Genomic DNA, 14,631 nt, shown 5'->3' with positions numbered 1-14,631 from the left:
GGCCATTAACTTGTTTTTAAGTTTGGCTTTCAGGATTTTTCTCATCTCCCAAAACCAATGAATACATCACCCAGTTTTTATCCAAGAAAGACAAACACATTTACCGAGATGCTGAAATTTACACTGATTGCACCCAAGTCTCCTCTACCAAAAATGAATGCCAAACAAAACTGAACCTCTATTTCAGTTTTAGCTTTTAAGTTTTAGGGTTTTTTTGGTTTTTTTGCTGTATTTTAAATTAAGATCTGCAACACAACAAACCTAGAATATAAGATATGCTATTTAAAATTTGGAGGATCCCTACATCCCATTTTCCTCACAACACACTTAAATATACAGCTGCACAAGAACTGCTGAAATTAAATTACATATGACTAGATAAAAAATGTAACCCTTTCTAGTGTTCTAATGTATGTTTTTTACAATATTGCAATGTCTTCACTGAACACTTGTATAAAAACACCCAGTAGCTATCTACAGCCAAGATTAATTTATCCAGGAATTGGAAGAAATCTCAAACATGTCCTCTCATTGTTCACTTAATTCTGTCTGGTGTATGACAAACGAAGTTATTCCGTTCACTATAAGCAACTGAAAGAAAGGCTATAAATGGGGAACTGGAATCCATTACATTCAGAATGTACAGTTTCATTTCACATCCATGCAATTTTGTTGAAATATTTCTTTTAAAACTTAGAGAAAATGCAACAATACAAGGAAGGGTTGATGCACTTAAATGAAGAGCTACTCCCAGCTCCTTTTGCCTATGCTTCTCTTGCATGTGGCTATCCTCTCTAGGCAAGTATGGAGACATCAGAGGAACTTCTGTGAGCAGTTCTAGTGTTGTAATATTAGCATGGGAAACAGGCCAGAAAACCATCTTTGGTCAGTCTGCAACAAAGCTAAATTTCTCTCCCCCTTCCAGGTTGCTTTTTAATGTACACCCTGATCACGGCTACTGCAGATAACTCACGGGATCTGTTGCAAGGCAAATGCTGGTTCAATTGCAGAAATGACTCAAGTTGTCATTCAGAGTTATATTTTTTTGGAAGACACAAATGAAATAGCACATATTCTAAGAAGTGTTCTCCAAGATCCCCAACTGATGTTTTTTATTATGAAAAACAGAAAATGCATACAAAGCCAACATTCACACATACAAAAATCTACAAATATTTAAAAACCCACTGCAAACAAACTATTAGATACAAGAACATAACACACTTTTGCAGCTTAATTTAGTTGCCTATTTCCAAACATATAGACTCTTTAGGGTGATATTCCAAAAGATCACAAATTTCTCCTACTACAATTTAAAGATACAGCATTGTATTGATCTGCCCACTGATTGACATTGTCTTGATTATTTGTATCTCTATGCCATTAGCTGCTATGAGGTGCCAAGAAAACAAATAAATGAACAATGTTACAGGGATTGCCTAGGCTCAACTCTTGGACAGCACACATGGTTCTACACACATCAGAGTAGCATCTTAGTATCATTTGCAATCCTCTGATATTATGCAATGTGGCCACTTGCAGCTTCAGGTAACTTTGGCAAGCCTACGCAATGTAGTTGCATTGTATGAATATTACATACTAGCTGAAGATGGCACAGCATCTGCGCCGCTAGTCTCTCCTTGCCACTCCGCCCCGCCTTCCGCCCCAATCTATTCCCAGTCATTTTCATCCGCTGGCAGCCTCCTTTGCCAGGGCCTGCCACCGCCTCCACTGCTCTCCCCACTCCCAGCCCCCATGCCCGCCACAACAGCCCCACTTGCTGCGCCAGCCTCTGCCCGGCCATTTTCGGGAGCCCGCCACCACCCGCTCGTCCAGCGGGGCTCCTCTTGGCGGCGCAGCTCAGCCGCCTGCTGCCTCTTCTCCTCTCGCTGCCTCTTGCTAGCTGCCCCCAGCCGCCTTGGCGGCACCCCCTCAGCCTCCTCCTCCGGGTTCCTCCAACCCCCAACCAACGTTTCCCTCAGTCCCGGACTCTCACAGCGTGTCGCAAGAGTTCTGCCGCCAAATCCTGGGCACGCATGGTCCCAAGAGAACTTAAAATATATAGATACCACTTTTTCATTAAAGTTCTCAAAATAGTTTATTCAGCAAAAGAAAAGTGAGTCATCTTTCAAAGGGGGTCACAATCTTAAACACACCACAGTAGCAATAGCCCCTAGAGGAACACTATGCTGGGACTCAACAGGGACAGTTGCTCTCCCCCTGCTAAATATGAGAGCCATCACTTTAAGAAGGTGCCTCTTTCCCCATTTAACAGGAGGAAACCAGTGTCAAGGGGAATAACAATCCTTTAAATATATCAGAAGCAGAAAACTTGCCAGAGAAGTAGTTGGACCCTTAGATGATGTGGACGTGAAAGGGATTGAGAATAAGGAGATGGCAGAGAACCTGAATGAGTTATTTGCATCTGTCTTTATGGCAGAGGATACTGACCATATACCTGCTCCAGAACTGAGCTTCTCAGGCTTGGAGGTCAGGGCCAGATGACATCCACCAAAGAGTTCTGAAGGAACTCAAATATGAAATTGCTGACCTCCTAGCAAAAATATGTAACTTGTCCCTACCGTCAGGCTCTGTACTGTAAGTAGCTAATGTAACTCCCATTTTCAAAAAGGAATCCAGTGGGGATCCAGGAAACTACAGGCCAGTTAGCTTAACCTCTGTGGTGGATAAGTTGATGGAAAGCATAGTTAAGAACAAAGTTGTTAAACATATAGAGGAATGGGCCTTGCTAAAGGAGAACCAGCATGGCTTCTACAAGGGCAAGTCTTGCCTCGCTAAGCTTTTGGAGTTCTTTGAGAGTGTCAACAGGCATAAAGGTGATGGTTGACACCGGATCTGGTGTTCCAAAAAGCTTTTGACAAGGGCTTGAGTAAACTTATCCCAGTCATATAGAATAAGAGAACAGGTTCAATTGTTGATTGGTAACTGATTGAAGGACAGGAAACAGAGGATCGGAATAAATGGGACAGTTTTCACAATGGAGGGAAGAAGTGGGGTGCCCCAGGGATCTGTACTGGGACCAGTGCTCTTAAACTTGTTCATAAATGATCTAGAAATTGCGGTAAGCAGCAAAGTGGCCAAATTTGCAGATGACACTAAGCTATTTAGGATAGTGAAATGCACAACAGATTGTGAGGATCTCTTTAAACTGGGTGAATGGGCCAAAATGGCAAGTGCGGTTCAGTGTAAGCAAGTGTAAAGTGATGCATACTGGGGCAAAGAACCCCAACTTCACACCGATGGGGACTAAGCTGTCAGTGACTGACCAGGAAAGACCGAAAAGTACTTTTTCACACACTGCATTAAAAAAGATCCATGGAATTCTCTGTCATAGGATGTGGTTATGGCAGGTAGCTTGGATGGCTTTTAAGGGGGTTAGACAAATTCATGGAGGACAGGTCATGGCTACTAGTCTGTTGACTATAGGCCACTTACAGCCTCAGAGGCAAGATGCCTCTCAATAGCAGTTGCAGGGGGGCAACAGCAGGAGAGAGAACATGCCCTCATCTATTGGCTTTGAGCTTCCTAGAGTCATCTGGTGGACCACTGTGTGAAACAGGATGCTGGACTAGATGGGTCTTGGGCCTGATCCAGCAGTGCTGTTCTTATGTTCTAAGTGAACACTGTGATGAGTTGACATACACAACTAGGCAGCTGACAGTGATCCACGATCTTCTAGGGCCAGTTTTCACATCAGGGCTGATGTGGCAAGGTGAGGTTTGAGTTGGGGAACATATCAGATTTTTTCCTGACATTTCACAAGCAGTTGCCACTGATTTAGAAGAGAATTAAGGTAGCTCAAGCGTGAATATAGTTGTGTGTAAATTGTGATTCCACAGAAGCAAGGCAGTGGGGAAGCACAGAATGTGGTATTGGGCGAAGGGGATCCAGCTTGCTGAGAATCTCAAGATACACTAAGCTGTTACAGCTGAGAAGCTTCGCTGGGGGAAATGTGTGTGCCATGCCTGCTAAAATGACTGGCTTTTGTGCTGGTGGCTGGGTAAGGTTTCCAGTGTTGGAGGTAGGCTGCTCAAGTCCTATATAGCTCTTTATTCTTCCTGACAAGCAGAAGCAGAATTCATCAAGACAGTAGCTCAGTTGTAAGTTTACATTAGGCAAAATAAAGTTAAATTATCCAAGTTGTCTTAATTTGCATAGTTTATAAAAGTTGTAGAATGTTTTCCTATGGCACAAAGCTCTATCATCATATGTGGATATTTTGAGGTCTAGCAACCATTATCCATAACACAGATTGCATGGTATGTAGTCCCGAAACTGCAGCTGGTACAGAATGCAGCAGTCAGGTTGGCCTCTCGATCATCTCGGAGAGACCATATTACTCCTGTACTAAAAGAGCTACACTAGCTACCAATACATTTCTGGGCAAAATACAAAGTGCTGTTTATGACCTATAAAGCCCTAAAAAGCTTAGGCCCTGGGTATTTAAGACAATGTCTTTTTTGCCATGAGCCCTACCACCCATAGAGATCATCTGGAGAGGTTCGTCTGCAGTTGCCACCAGTTTGTCTGCTGGAAAAAGCACCTCCCCTTCTCTGACAACCTTTTAGAAGTCTCTAAAGACCTCTTTCACCCAAACTTTTAACTGGACTGTGGATTTAAACTGTTTTAAGGTCTTCATTTTTAATCTATTTTATGCTGATGTACACTGTCCAGAGATGGAAGTTTGTGGTGGTCCACAAATTTGAATGAATGAATGAATGAATGATCTCTAGTAAACAATTTACTGAGCCAAAAAGAAGTGCATATCCTAGGTGGATGCTCTTGGTGTGTTATCAGCTGTACTCCTAAAAGTCCCATTGCAACATCCCTGAGGTTGTGCTTTCAGCTGCCCCAAAGGAGTAAGCTGAGTTTAGACTCAAGGCTCCCCTGAGGCAGGCCTAACTCCCTAGTACAGAAAGAAGTGGGGGGGGGGAGGCTATAAGCTCTGTTAATGCTATGACACACCTCATTTAATTCCAATTTTCTATCTGGGTATGCCTGAGGATCACTGCTAATGAAGCAGACAAAAGAACTGGACTGGACCATGCAGCAGCACAGATCTAATACACAAATCCCACCCCTCCACCCAGAGAGCTATGAGAGCACAGAAAGGGTTATAAATTAAATAGCCCTGCAGAATAGATTAAACAGGTTACAGCTCTGGGATTTACTATAAGAACCACCAAGTGCTTCAGAGGCCTTTCCACAGAAAGCCTAGAGCTGCCAGGAGAAAACATTGCTATTGTTTTCTGGGCAATTCTGTGTTCACAAGACTGAAGCATACACTTGAAAAGAAGGAAGATCTACAAAGGCAATTCTCCCAAGTATTATTTATTACTACATCAGAAACTCAGATTTGGCCTTTAGTGTCAAGCACATCAAATATCCTTTTTAGAGAGACGAAAGTCAGGGTTATTTCTGAATTTCACTCTGTCTTCCAGGGGAAAAAAATTAAAGCAACAACTTTGAACTGTTTGTGTCAGAAGGTTTAAGTGTTGCTGTTTTTAAAGCTATGATTCCATTCACAAGGCCTGCATTAGGAATCACAGAAGTGAGAAAAGAACGTTTTAAAATTAACTCATGCTATGCAATATTTTTGTTAACTGGAACATAGGTTGGCACCCAGTTCGGTGTTCAAAAATCTCTGCTTAAAGCAGTCTACAGTTGTTACTATTCATTCATTACATTTATTTCTCATCCCATGGCAAAAATAGACTCCTGGAGATGCTCACACACACACAAAAAAAATCAGACACAGCTCCATAAATACTTGCAATTAAAATCAATATAAGCTTCCATAACGTACTAAAAATATACAGATAATCAAATATTGTATGTATTTTCAGCACCAAGATTATTCTACAAGGCCTTCCTAAAAACGGAAGTATTTGCTAGCCTTCTGGATGTCAAAAGGAGCTTACCTCCTTTGAAGCCTCTCTAGAAAGGGAAGAAGTTCCTTAATACAGGGTGCCACCACTGAGAAAGCCTTACTCCTTCTCACCATCCTTTTTACCTCTGAAAGACCAGGTGTCTGGAGCAAGGCCTTCTTTGATGACCCCAAGGATCCCAGGGGCTCACTGTTGATTAGGTTATTTCTTACTTTCTAAATGAGTTTTAAAGACACATACCGCATTGCTCTCAGTGCAGTTTTGTATGCCAGTTCAGCATCATGAGGTAGGAGAGAGGTGAAAAGATACTTGGCAAATGTGTGCATTGGAACGCTCTCTCGATGGATGATTTCACCTAGACCGCTATAGGGTCCAGCTGTGAGGGGAGAGGTTGAAAAAGAAAAAAGAGAAAACTTCATAAATAGTGCTGTAGTTTTGTTGTACATAAAAATCAAAAGTACCAAAAATTGTCAAGAAATATTATAATAATCCTGGCAAAAAAGCACTCACAGTGAAGAGAAATAAGCTCTCTGGTGAGGGATCCTCTAAGTAATGTGCAGTACTAAAAGAAAATGGTGGTGATAAATATATCTTATTGAAGCGAGTAAGATGGCCTGCCTATAGCTTTTCTTGTAGGATTTAAAGAGCCCTGAGCTTCAGCAACTTTTGTCAGGGTGTATAGTTTAGGGAAATATTTGGAAGCAAGCCACTTTCTATTGCATATCTTAAGCATCTTCAATAGGAGCAGCCATATTACCGAAAAGCACTGTTTCCCATACAGTGGTAAGGAAGCTACTTCCATTATAAGCTAACATGTAACCAAGTACAAGATGTTACTGAAAATTGCCCATGTCCATATAAGTGACAGAAGCTCAGGGCAAGGGGGAGAAAGCCCAGTCCAGGAAGCATACCAGTCATGCCACATCAAGCCAGTCTGTCTAAAGCATCACTCAATATTGCCCTTGGATATAGCATCAGCAGCATGGGTGTGCTTGTTGCCAAAAGCAGAGAGAGAAGTGATGAGTGTGTGTTGGGGCTAGGTAGGCTGCTTCGCATGCAAAAGGTCCTGGGTTCAATCTCTGGCATCTCAAGGTGGGGCTGGGAAACACTCCTGACGTAGAGAGCCTCTGCCAGTCAGTGTAGAAAATACTGACCTAGACGGACCAAGGGTCTAAATCTAATGCTACAGAACAACTTGCTGTGTTCCTAAGAAGCACCACAGGCGTTTCTAGCCTTGGGAGCAATTTTCCAAGTTCTCAACAACCTTTTCTACCTCTGTTACCAGAATTTCTCAGCCTTACATCAAGGTGCTAGGCATTGAACCCAGGACCTTCTGCATCCTCTGGAGATCCAGGCAATTGAACCACAAACCTTACACATGCAAGGGCATGTGCCCCACCACCAAGTTATTGGTTACAGTACTAATGGTACATTGCTGCTTCCACAACCCTCCCCCTACCAAGTGTTCTTGAAACATTGAAACTGGGAATTCAGTTTTAAAGAGGACACTCAGCATCAGAACTAGGCTTTAGGAAAACACCAAAGTATTACAAGTTTTGATAACTGTTTACCCTAAATGTACTCTCTATTGTGCTCTAGACTATAGAAAATATAAAGAGCTGATAGCTGCAGCTAGTTTATTTTATTTATTTATTTTATTTTTACATTTTATATCCCGCTCTTCCTCCAAAGAGCCCAGAGCGGTGTACTACATACTTAGGTTTCTCCTCACAACAACCCTGTGAAGTAGGTTAGGCTGAGAGAGAAGTGACTGGCCCAGAGTCACCCAGCTAGTATCATGGCTGAATGGGGATTTGAACTCAGGCCTCCCCAGTTCTAGTCCAGCATTCTAGCCACTACACCACGCTGGCTCTAGTTTCTCCCCCCACCCCAAAAACCCCCGTCAGAACTCAGCATTGCTGAAACAAGTTACCCCAAAGAAAATCCAAGTACTTGTTCTTTAAAGATCCTCTAATACTAAATAAATAGCATTGTTTTGATGCCAACAGGAAATCAATATCTTGCTCCCCCCCCCACTAAAGGGCAGGCCAGATTGGACATACTATTAGTAAATAATGAGGTTTCAAATATAACTACTTTTAACAGAAAAAAAATTGTGGCATTTCATGCCAGTTATTACAATTGGTGGAAGTAGTAATTACTATAAGGTTTTATTATAAAACCACCAAATACAAACTCCATCATCATGAACATAGGCCTGGAGGCACGAAATTACCAGAACAAACGTTACGGCATCTTTGGCATAAGCTGCATAGCCTCTGCAAAACTCGTACAAGCCAGCATCAATTATGGATGGGGGTGTGCGCACACACGTATAAAGGATGTATTTTCCTTTACAAACGTAATAAAGACACATGATTGCACAATAGTTTTACTTTAGTTTTCATGATTTACAGTCTGCTCATGATGTGAAGATAAAATGCTGATTTTATCTCTTCATTGCAAAATTTCAGACCCAGACATATATTTTCCAACTCTGTCCCAAATTTACTTTCATATGTTGAAGTTCACTAACACACTAACATATAATGCAGCCCTCGATCACCACTAAGATCATTACACACATGCATGTGAAAATCCTACATAAGAGATCTTAAGCGGAACAACTTTGGAACAAATCTAATCTCACTATTTATTAATGTTTAAGGATAAAGTGATGACAAGTGATATATTATGAGCTCCCTTAAAGCAGCTTAAAATCCAGTGCTCTGGCATGCTAGCCTGAACTGGCTACGGCACACTAGGAAAAACATTTTCTATCGCATCTTCCATCTCTACATCACTGCAATATTTAACTGTAGCAGATTGGAGGGTGGGGGTCGTTGGAAGATCTAACACAGAAATTCCATTCTTAAGAGCCTGATAATTACCAGATAAACCAACTCTCACAGGAGTACCTGGTCCTTTTATCAGAAACTGTTAAAAGAAGAGGCTAGCATCAACAGCCAACTACCTTCTAATAGGAAGACTGCTTGCTTTTGGAAAATCTTCACCAGTGTGTCATCCAGTTCGATTTCCTGTAGCTTGGAAATTAGCTGTTCCTCATTTCGACAAACTTTCTCTTGTGCATACAAGCCGTCGGGCATTATTCGCTGTTGTCCCAGCCCTATCAATGCCACTTCCACAGCTAGTGTCAAGTAAGATTCCCCTTCTTCTAAGAATTTATGTGCAGGCAGATGATAGTACTCCAGAGATTTGCATGGGCCCATGTTCTCTGGAAAGGTTACAAAAGAAAAACATCGGACCACTTAACACAATTTACCTGTAGTTTCACACTTAACTCCTGTCCTATTCTTCCCTCCTCCCATATCCCTCTCCCCTCTCTAAAATTTGTATGCCGCCCCAAACGTTCATCTCTGTGTGGTTTATAGGCTTCCAGCAAAGTTCCACAAAAATAACGACCCTGGTTTTAGCCAGTATTTACTGTGAGCCGAGTGACAGAGTAAAAAAAAATCTGTAGCAATCTCAACTGAAAAGTTCATCAATGTTTCCAACAGCATTCACATGCTCTGATGGTAGGGTCAGATTAAGCTGGAGTTTCTTTCTCTCTCTCTCTCTCTCTCTCTCTCTCTCTCTCTCTCTCTCACACACACACACCCCAGTACAGTAGGCAAAAAGATCAGTTTTCTTCACCTCAATTAACCATTTTCAACAGTCCCATTCAATGAATATTTAATCATGAAGCATTTTAGTTCAAGTATGACTTGGTGTAAACAATGGTTCCAAAGCTAGTTAGAATTCAACACAACTGCCCCCACCCACCCCCCAAAATGTTTGAAAATATTTTCATAAGTACTGTACATATTGATCAATCTGTTTAGATTTTACCTGTGAAATCTGAGAACACATGGAAGTTCTCATTATCCACCCGGCAGGCTTCCATAAGGCTACTGAAAAGGGTGCCAATTGGGTCCAATGGGTGCCCAACCCAGCCTTCCAGATTAGTTATAGAGGTTATTCCTTTGTGGAGAAGTTCTACATTAGGAAAAAAATTTAAAACCATGTTTTAAATCATACAGTGCTTTTATATGAAAAGCTGCTCACAATTTTTGGTTTAGAGTCCTGGATTTCCAGATAAGGAAACAGTGGCTCAGAGTGTCTTATTAATCACCAGTGAACTGTGGTTAATAGTGAACTGTGTGGAATCCGAATCCAGATCTCAATCAGTGAAAGTATATTGGGCCTCTTGGAGAAGTAGCAATGTCAACAGCAGAACCACCTTGACTGAGCACAGCCAAGCAGAGAAAAACCCCATGTAGTTCATAGTTCCCCATCTTGTGCCTCGCCTCCCCACCAGATTGAACAGAGGAACACAAAGTCAGTTGTTACCTTATGCTTCAAAACTACTGTTCATTGCCTATTGTGAACTGCTTTGGAATAAACCCGTCTGTCCTACTGCATCAGACTCCTTGATAATAAGCTATCCAAACTCTCTTTGGGGTCATTGCTGTCGCGTTTATAAACAGGAAGCATGCTTGTGGTATGCACAGAAGAGAGGTCTATTTTAACTTCCTTAGTGAGAGAAGCAAGGGAGCATTAATTTAACTAAGTTAATCTGTGGAACTGAAAGAAAACACCTTGCAAGATGTTTCACTACAATTTTTAAAGAACTAGCTAACCTGGAAACTAGGTGTGCTTTATTTGCAAAATGCACAAGTAACAGCTTCCTTACTGGCAGGTCCACAGTCAGCAACTGGTATGGGGACACATGCCAAAGCCCACAGATCAGCAGGAGGCCCATTGCCAGCTGGAAATACCAGGGAAAGGAGGAGCCCAAGACTGCTACTGCTCTCTGTGGAGCTGCTTGCAACCCCTCCCACTGGATAACGCTGATTGCCCTAGATTTTGCACATGAGTGGAGGCTGCTAGGAAAATCTCCCATTTCCTCATGGAAAAACATCTGAAGGAGTGTATGACCATCATACATGGTTTGCCCCTGCCAGCACAGACTAAAAAAAGCTTCCCTTTCATGGTTACAGAGGCCTTTGTGGTAGTCTCCCATTTCTCAATGGAAGAGGTATCTGGACAATGTACCTATATTTTGCTTCAGAGGGAAGGGAGATAGAAGCGTTGGCCTTACCATGAAGGGGTTTTTTTCACAGCCAAGGAGCTCATCTGCCATTGTATGGGCTGTGCACTTAGCATGCTCTGAAGACAGGACCAAAACTGAACTGTAGGCATGGCTAGCTTCCTGCCTAGAAGGCGCCAAACCCCAGTTCTGGGACTGTAGCACTCATAATACAGGATACAACAAAGAGAAAACAAGTGAAAGACAGAAAAAACACAAGGCATCAGAGTTCAGCAGAGGAAAATATAAAGCCTGCAAAGCTAGTTACCCTGGAAGTTGATCCACCTCCCAGAAGAGCAACACCTTGAACCTTAAGTGGCCATTCATGTAGGAATGACAGCAATGAGCATTGCTGGCTGGGTCGGATGAGCTCCTTGGCTGTGAAAAAGAATATTTCACCGTAAGGCCAGTGCTTTTCCCCCACAGCCTGAGGAGCTCATCCTCCATTGTATGGGACATATCCAAGCTAGAAAGGAAAATTGAGGGAGGGAGAGATGCGGGTTACACTAGTTGTTGGATAACAGTTCTGCCCAGGGCAGCTTGAGCAGAGTGAAAAGAGGAAATTTTGTAGTGTTTGATAAACCGTGTGACAGAAGACCATGTAGCCGCCTTGCAGATTTGTGAGGGGAGCACTGGCAGAAAAGGCAGCAGAGGTAGCAGCACTGCGAGTGGAATGTGCCGTGATGCCTCTTGATACAGATAGGCTGAGGGTTTCATAGGCTAAGGAGTTACAAGACTTGATCCAGCTAGCGAGGGTATTCTTAGAGTCCTTGGTACCCAGTGAAGACTGTTGGAAGGAGACAAAAAGGGAGTCTGAACAGTGAATCACCCAAGTCCTCTGGATGTAGATGTATACGTTGAAAATCCAATTATGCCAAAGATGTTCTTTGGGGTGAACTGGGGATGGGCAAAAGGAGGGAAAGCAGTGAAAAGCAGAGTTAATCTTGGGCACAAAGGTAGGGTCAGGTTTGAAGATAGCGGCATCAGGTTGAAAAAGATAAAGTTCTTTACGGATTGCAAGAATTCCAAGTTCTGAGACCCTACAGGTGGAAGTTATGGCAACCAAAAACAGCACTTTGAGGGAGAGAATCTTCAGAGAGATGTCCACCAATGGTTCAAACGGTTCTTTAGTGAAGGCATTGAGTACTTTATTCAGGTTCCAGGAAGGGAATCTGTTAATTGTGGGAGGAAACAAGTTAGTAGCCCCCAAAGGAAACGGCAAAGGTAGGGATGTAAGAATGAGGCATTCCATTAATTCAGGTGAAGAACTGAAGAGAGTGCTGAGACTTGATGTCTCAAGGTGCTAAGATGGAGATCAATGTCCAGACCCTTCTGTAGGAACGCCAGCACCTCAGGAATCCTGGCATGCAGAGCGTTAAGCTGTTTTCTACACACTTACCTTGAAAATGTTGCCCATGACGGCTGGTAGATTCAATTTGTAGGACGATGCCTGGAGGCCAGAATGGTGTCTTGGAAAAACCTCACAGGCTAGGACACTGCGCTCAATTTCCAGACGGAGAGTCACTGGAGTTCTGTGTGAACCCCTGGGCAAGAAGGTCTAGGTGGGGAGGAAGACGCCAGAGGGGACTGACTGACAGGGTCTGTAGCTCAGAGAACCAAGGTCTCCAGGGCCAAAAGGGGACTACGAGCAGAAGTGCCAACCCTATGTTGTGGAATCTTTTGAGGAGCTTGCCAATGATCACTGTCATTGGAAAAGTATACAGAAGGCCGGGTGCCCAGGGGGCAGTCAGGGTATCTGTTGCTTCTGCCTGTGGTTTGAAGAAGTGGGAGAAGAACCATGGAAGGAGGTGGCTGTGGGTCAACGCGAACAGGTCTATCACTGGCTCCCCGAAACAGTTTATGATTTGGGAGAATACCTCCAGGTGGAGGGACCACTCTGCCAGGTCTATCGTTTGAAGGCTGAGCCAATCGGCCAGTGTGCTGCCAATTCCCTGTAGGTGTTCTATCGAGGTTGACATGAGGTGCCTCTCCACCCATTGGAATATCCGGTTGGATGATATGAGGGCCCGGGACCTGGTGCCACCCTGGAGATTGATGTGGGACTTTGTTGCGATGTTGTCTGTTCGGACCAGCATGTTGGTGAGTCAGATATGGGGAAGAAAGTGAATGAGGGCTATGCAGACAGCGCGAAGCTCTAACCAATTTATGTTGTGTTGTTGCACTGAGTTTGCAATCCCAGCAGACTTGCATCTGTGGTGAGGACTACATGATCTGGTACTTTCTGGTTAAGGCCCTGGGACGGCTGAGGATAAGCACCACCGAAGAGACTGTTGGATGGACAGTGGTAGGTGAACCTTCTTCAGAGCCATGATGTCTTCCTGGAAGGACAGGAGAAGCCACTGGATGGGGTAAGAGTGCCACCTGGCCCAAGGTGTGCATTCTATATATGCAATCATGGACCCCAGAAATCGATCCAGGAGAGACAAGTCCACTGACATGCTGGGTAGGAGAGGGAGGATTAGAAGTTCTAGTTTTTGGTGCCATTCCACTGGAAAGGAGACAGTTGTTTGAGCAGTATCGAACACCACAACCAGATGTCAAAGCATCTGAGATGGAATTAAGTGACTTTTCAATTTGTTTATCAGAAAACCATGTGACTCAACAAGACTGAAGTGTACAATGGACTGCTTGCTGAGCTAGATGGAGGGATGGGGCTTTGATCAAAGGATTGTCCAAAAATGGGTAAATGAACCATTTCACTGAGGTGTGCCACTAGAGCCGCCACCACTTTCATGAAAACCCTTGGGGCTGAGGAGTGGCTTAAGGGGAGGGCCCTGTACTGGTAATGAAGGCCATCATAGCAGATTCTCAGGAAGCAGAGGGAGTCTGGGAGAATCGGGATATAGAGGTATGCCTCAGCTATGTCAATGGATGCCAGGAAGTCCTGGGGAGCAATGGCTTCCTTGATAGTTCGAAGATACAGAATTTCCATTTGTGGATGAAGTGGTTGAAGCATTTGAGATCTAGAACAGTTCTCCAGGATCCATCCTTCTTTGGCACTAAGAAAAAGAGAGAATAAACGCCTTGCCATAACTTGATCGATGGCATTGGTTTGATGGCCTGGAACTGTATCAGACGAAGGATGACCGGCTTCATCCCCAGGTGTTTGGCCGAATCCTTGGATCTGGGAGACATTAAGAGATGAACTGGAGGGGAGAGGGAGATGAAATCCAAGGCACAGCCATGGGCGATGGCTGACAACACCCAGCGGTCCCAGGTGGTGGTAGAAGTGGAGAAGCCTGACCCCTACCAGTAAGGAGTCATTGTTTCCGTGCAGACTGGTTGTGGGGGGAGAGAGCGGGAAGATTGTCCCCTGAAATTGCCGCCTCCATGGTGTTGCCACTGGTTTTGCCAGGCCAGTCTGTAGACAGCACCACGACTGTCTCTGGCAGGGGCAGATTGCTGTCTGGAGAAGTTCCTGTATGGGTGCAATGACTTGCTGTAAAAAATGAAAGGGTTTACAAAAATCCTTGCGTGAGGATGGAAGCACCTTCTTTTTATCCTTTGTTTCAACAAAGATTGGGTCAAGGGCCTCCAGCAAAAGGTGTGCATCCTTGAAGGGTGTGGCAGACAAGTTAATTCTGGACCTAGAATCCATATTCCAGTGTTTCA

At 43.6% G+C, this 14,631-nt stretch overlaps 1 protein-coding gene across 1 annotated transcript in view; it reads right to left on the bottom strand.

Annotated features, from left to right (window-relative positions):
- Positions 1–14,631, bottom strand: part of ZSWIM6 (zinc finger SWIM-type containing 6) — a 141,456-nt gene that overhangs the window by 17,128 nt on the left and 109,697 nt on the right. Inside the window, exons 8-10 of the mRNA XM_053293032.1 lie at positions 9,759–9,905; positions 8,884–9,144; positions 6,150–6,285 (exon numbers count right to left, since the gene is read on the bottom strand). Coding sequence (XP_053149007.1) covers positions 6,150–6,285; positions 8,884–9,144; positions 9,759–9,905 — 544 coding nt within the window. The remainder of the gene's footprint in view (positions 1–6,149; positions 6,286–8,883; positions 9,145–9,758; positions 9,906–14,631) is intronic.

The sequence above is a fragment of the Hemicordylus capensis genome, chromosome 2, assembly GCF_027244095.1.
Source record: "Hemicordylus capensis ecotype Gifberg chromosome 2, rHemCap1.1.pri, whole genome shotgun sequence".
Classification (NCBI taxonomy): Eukaryota; Metazoa; Chordata; class Lepidosauria; order Squamata; family Cordylidae; genus Hemicordylus; species Hemicordylus capensis.
Note: the sequence above shows the minus strand (reverse complement) of the source record. Positions and strands in the feature narration are given on the sequence as shown.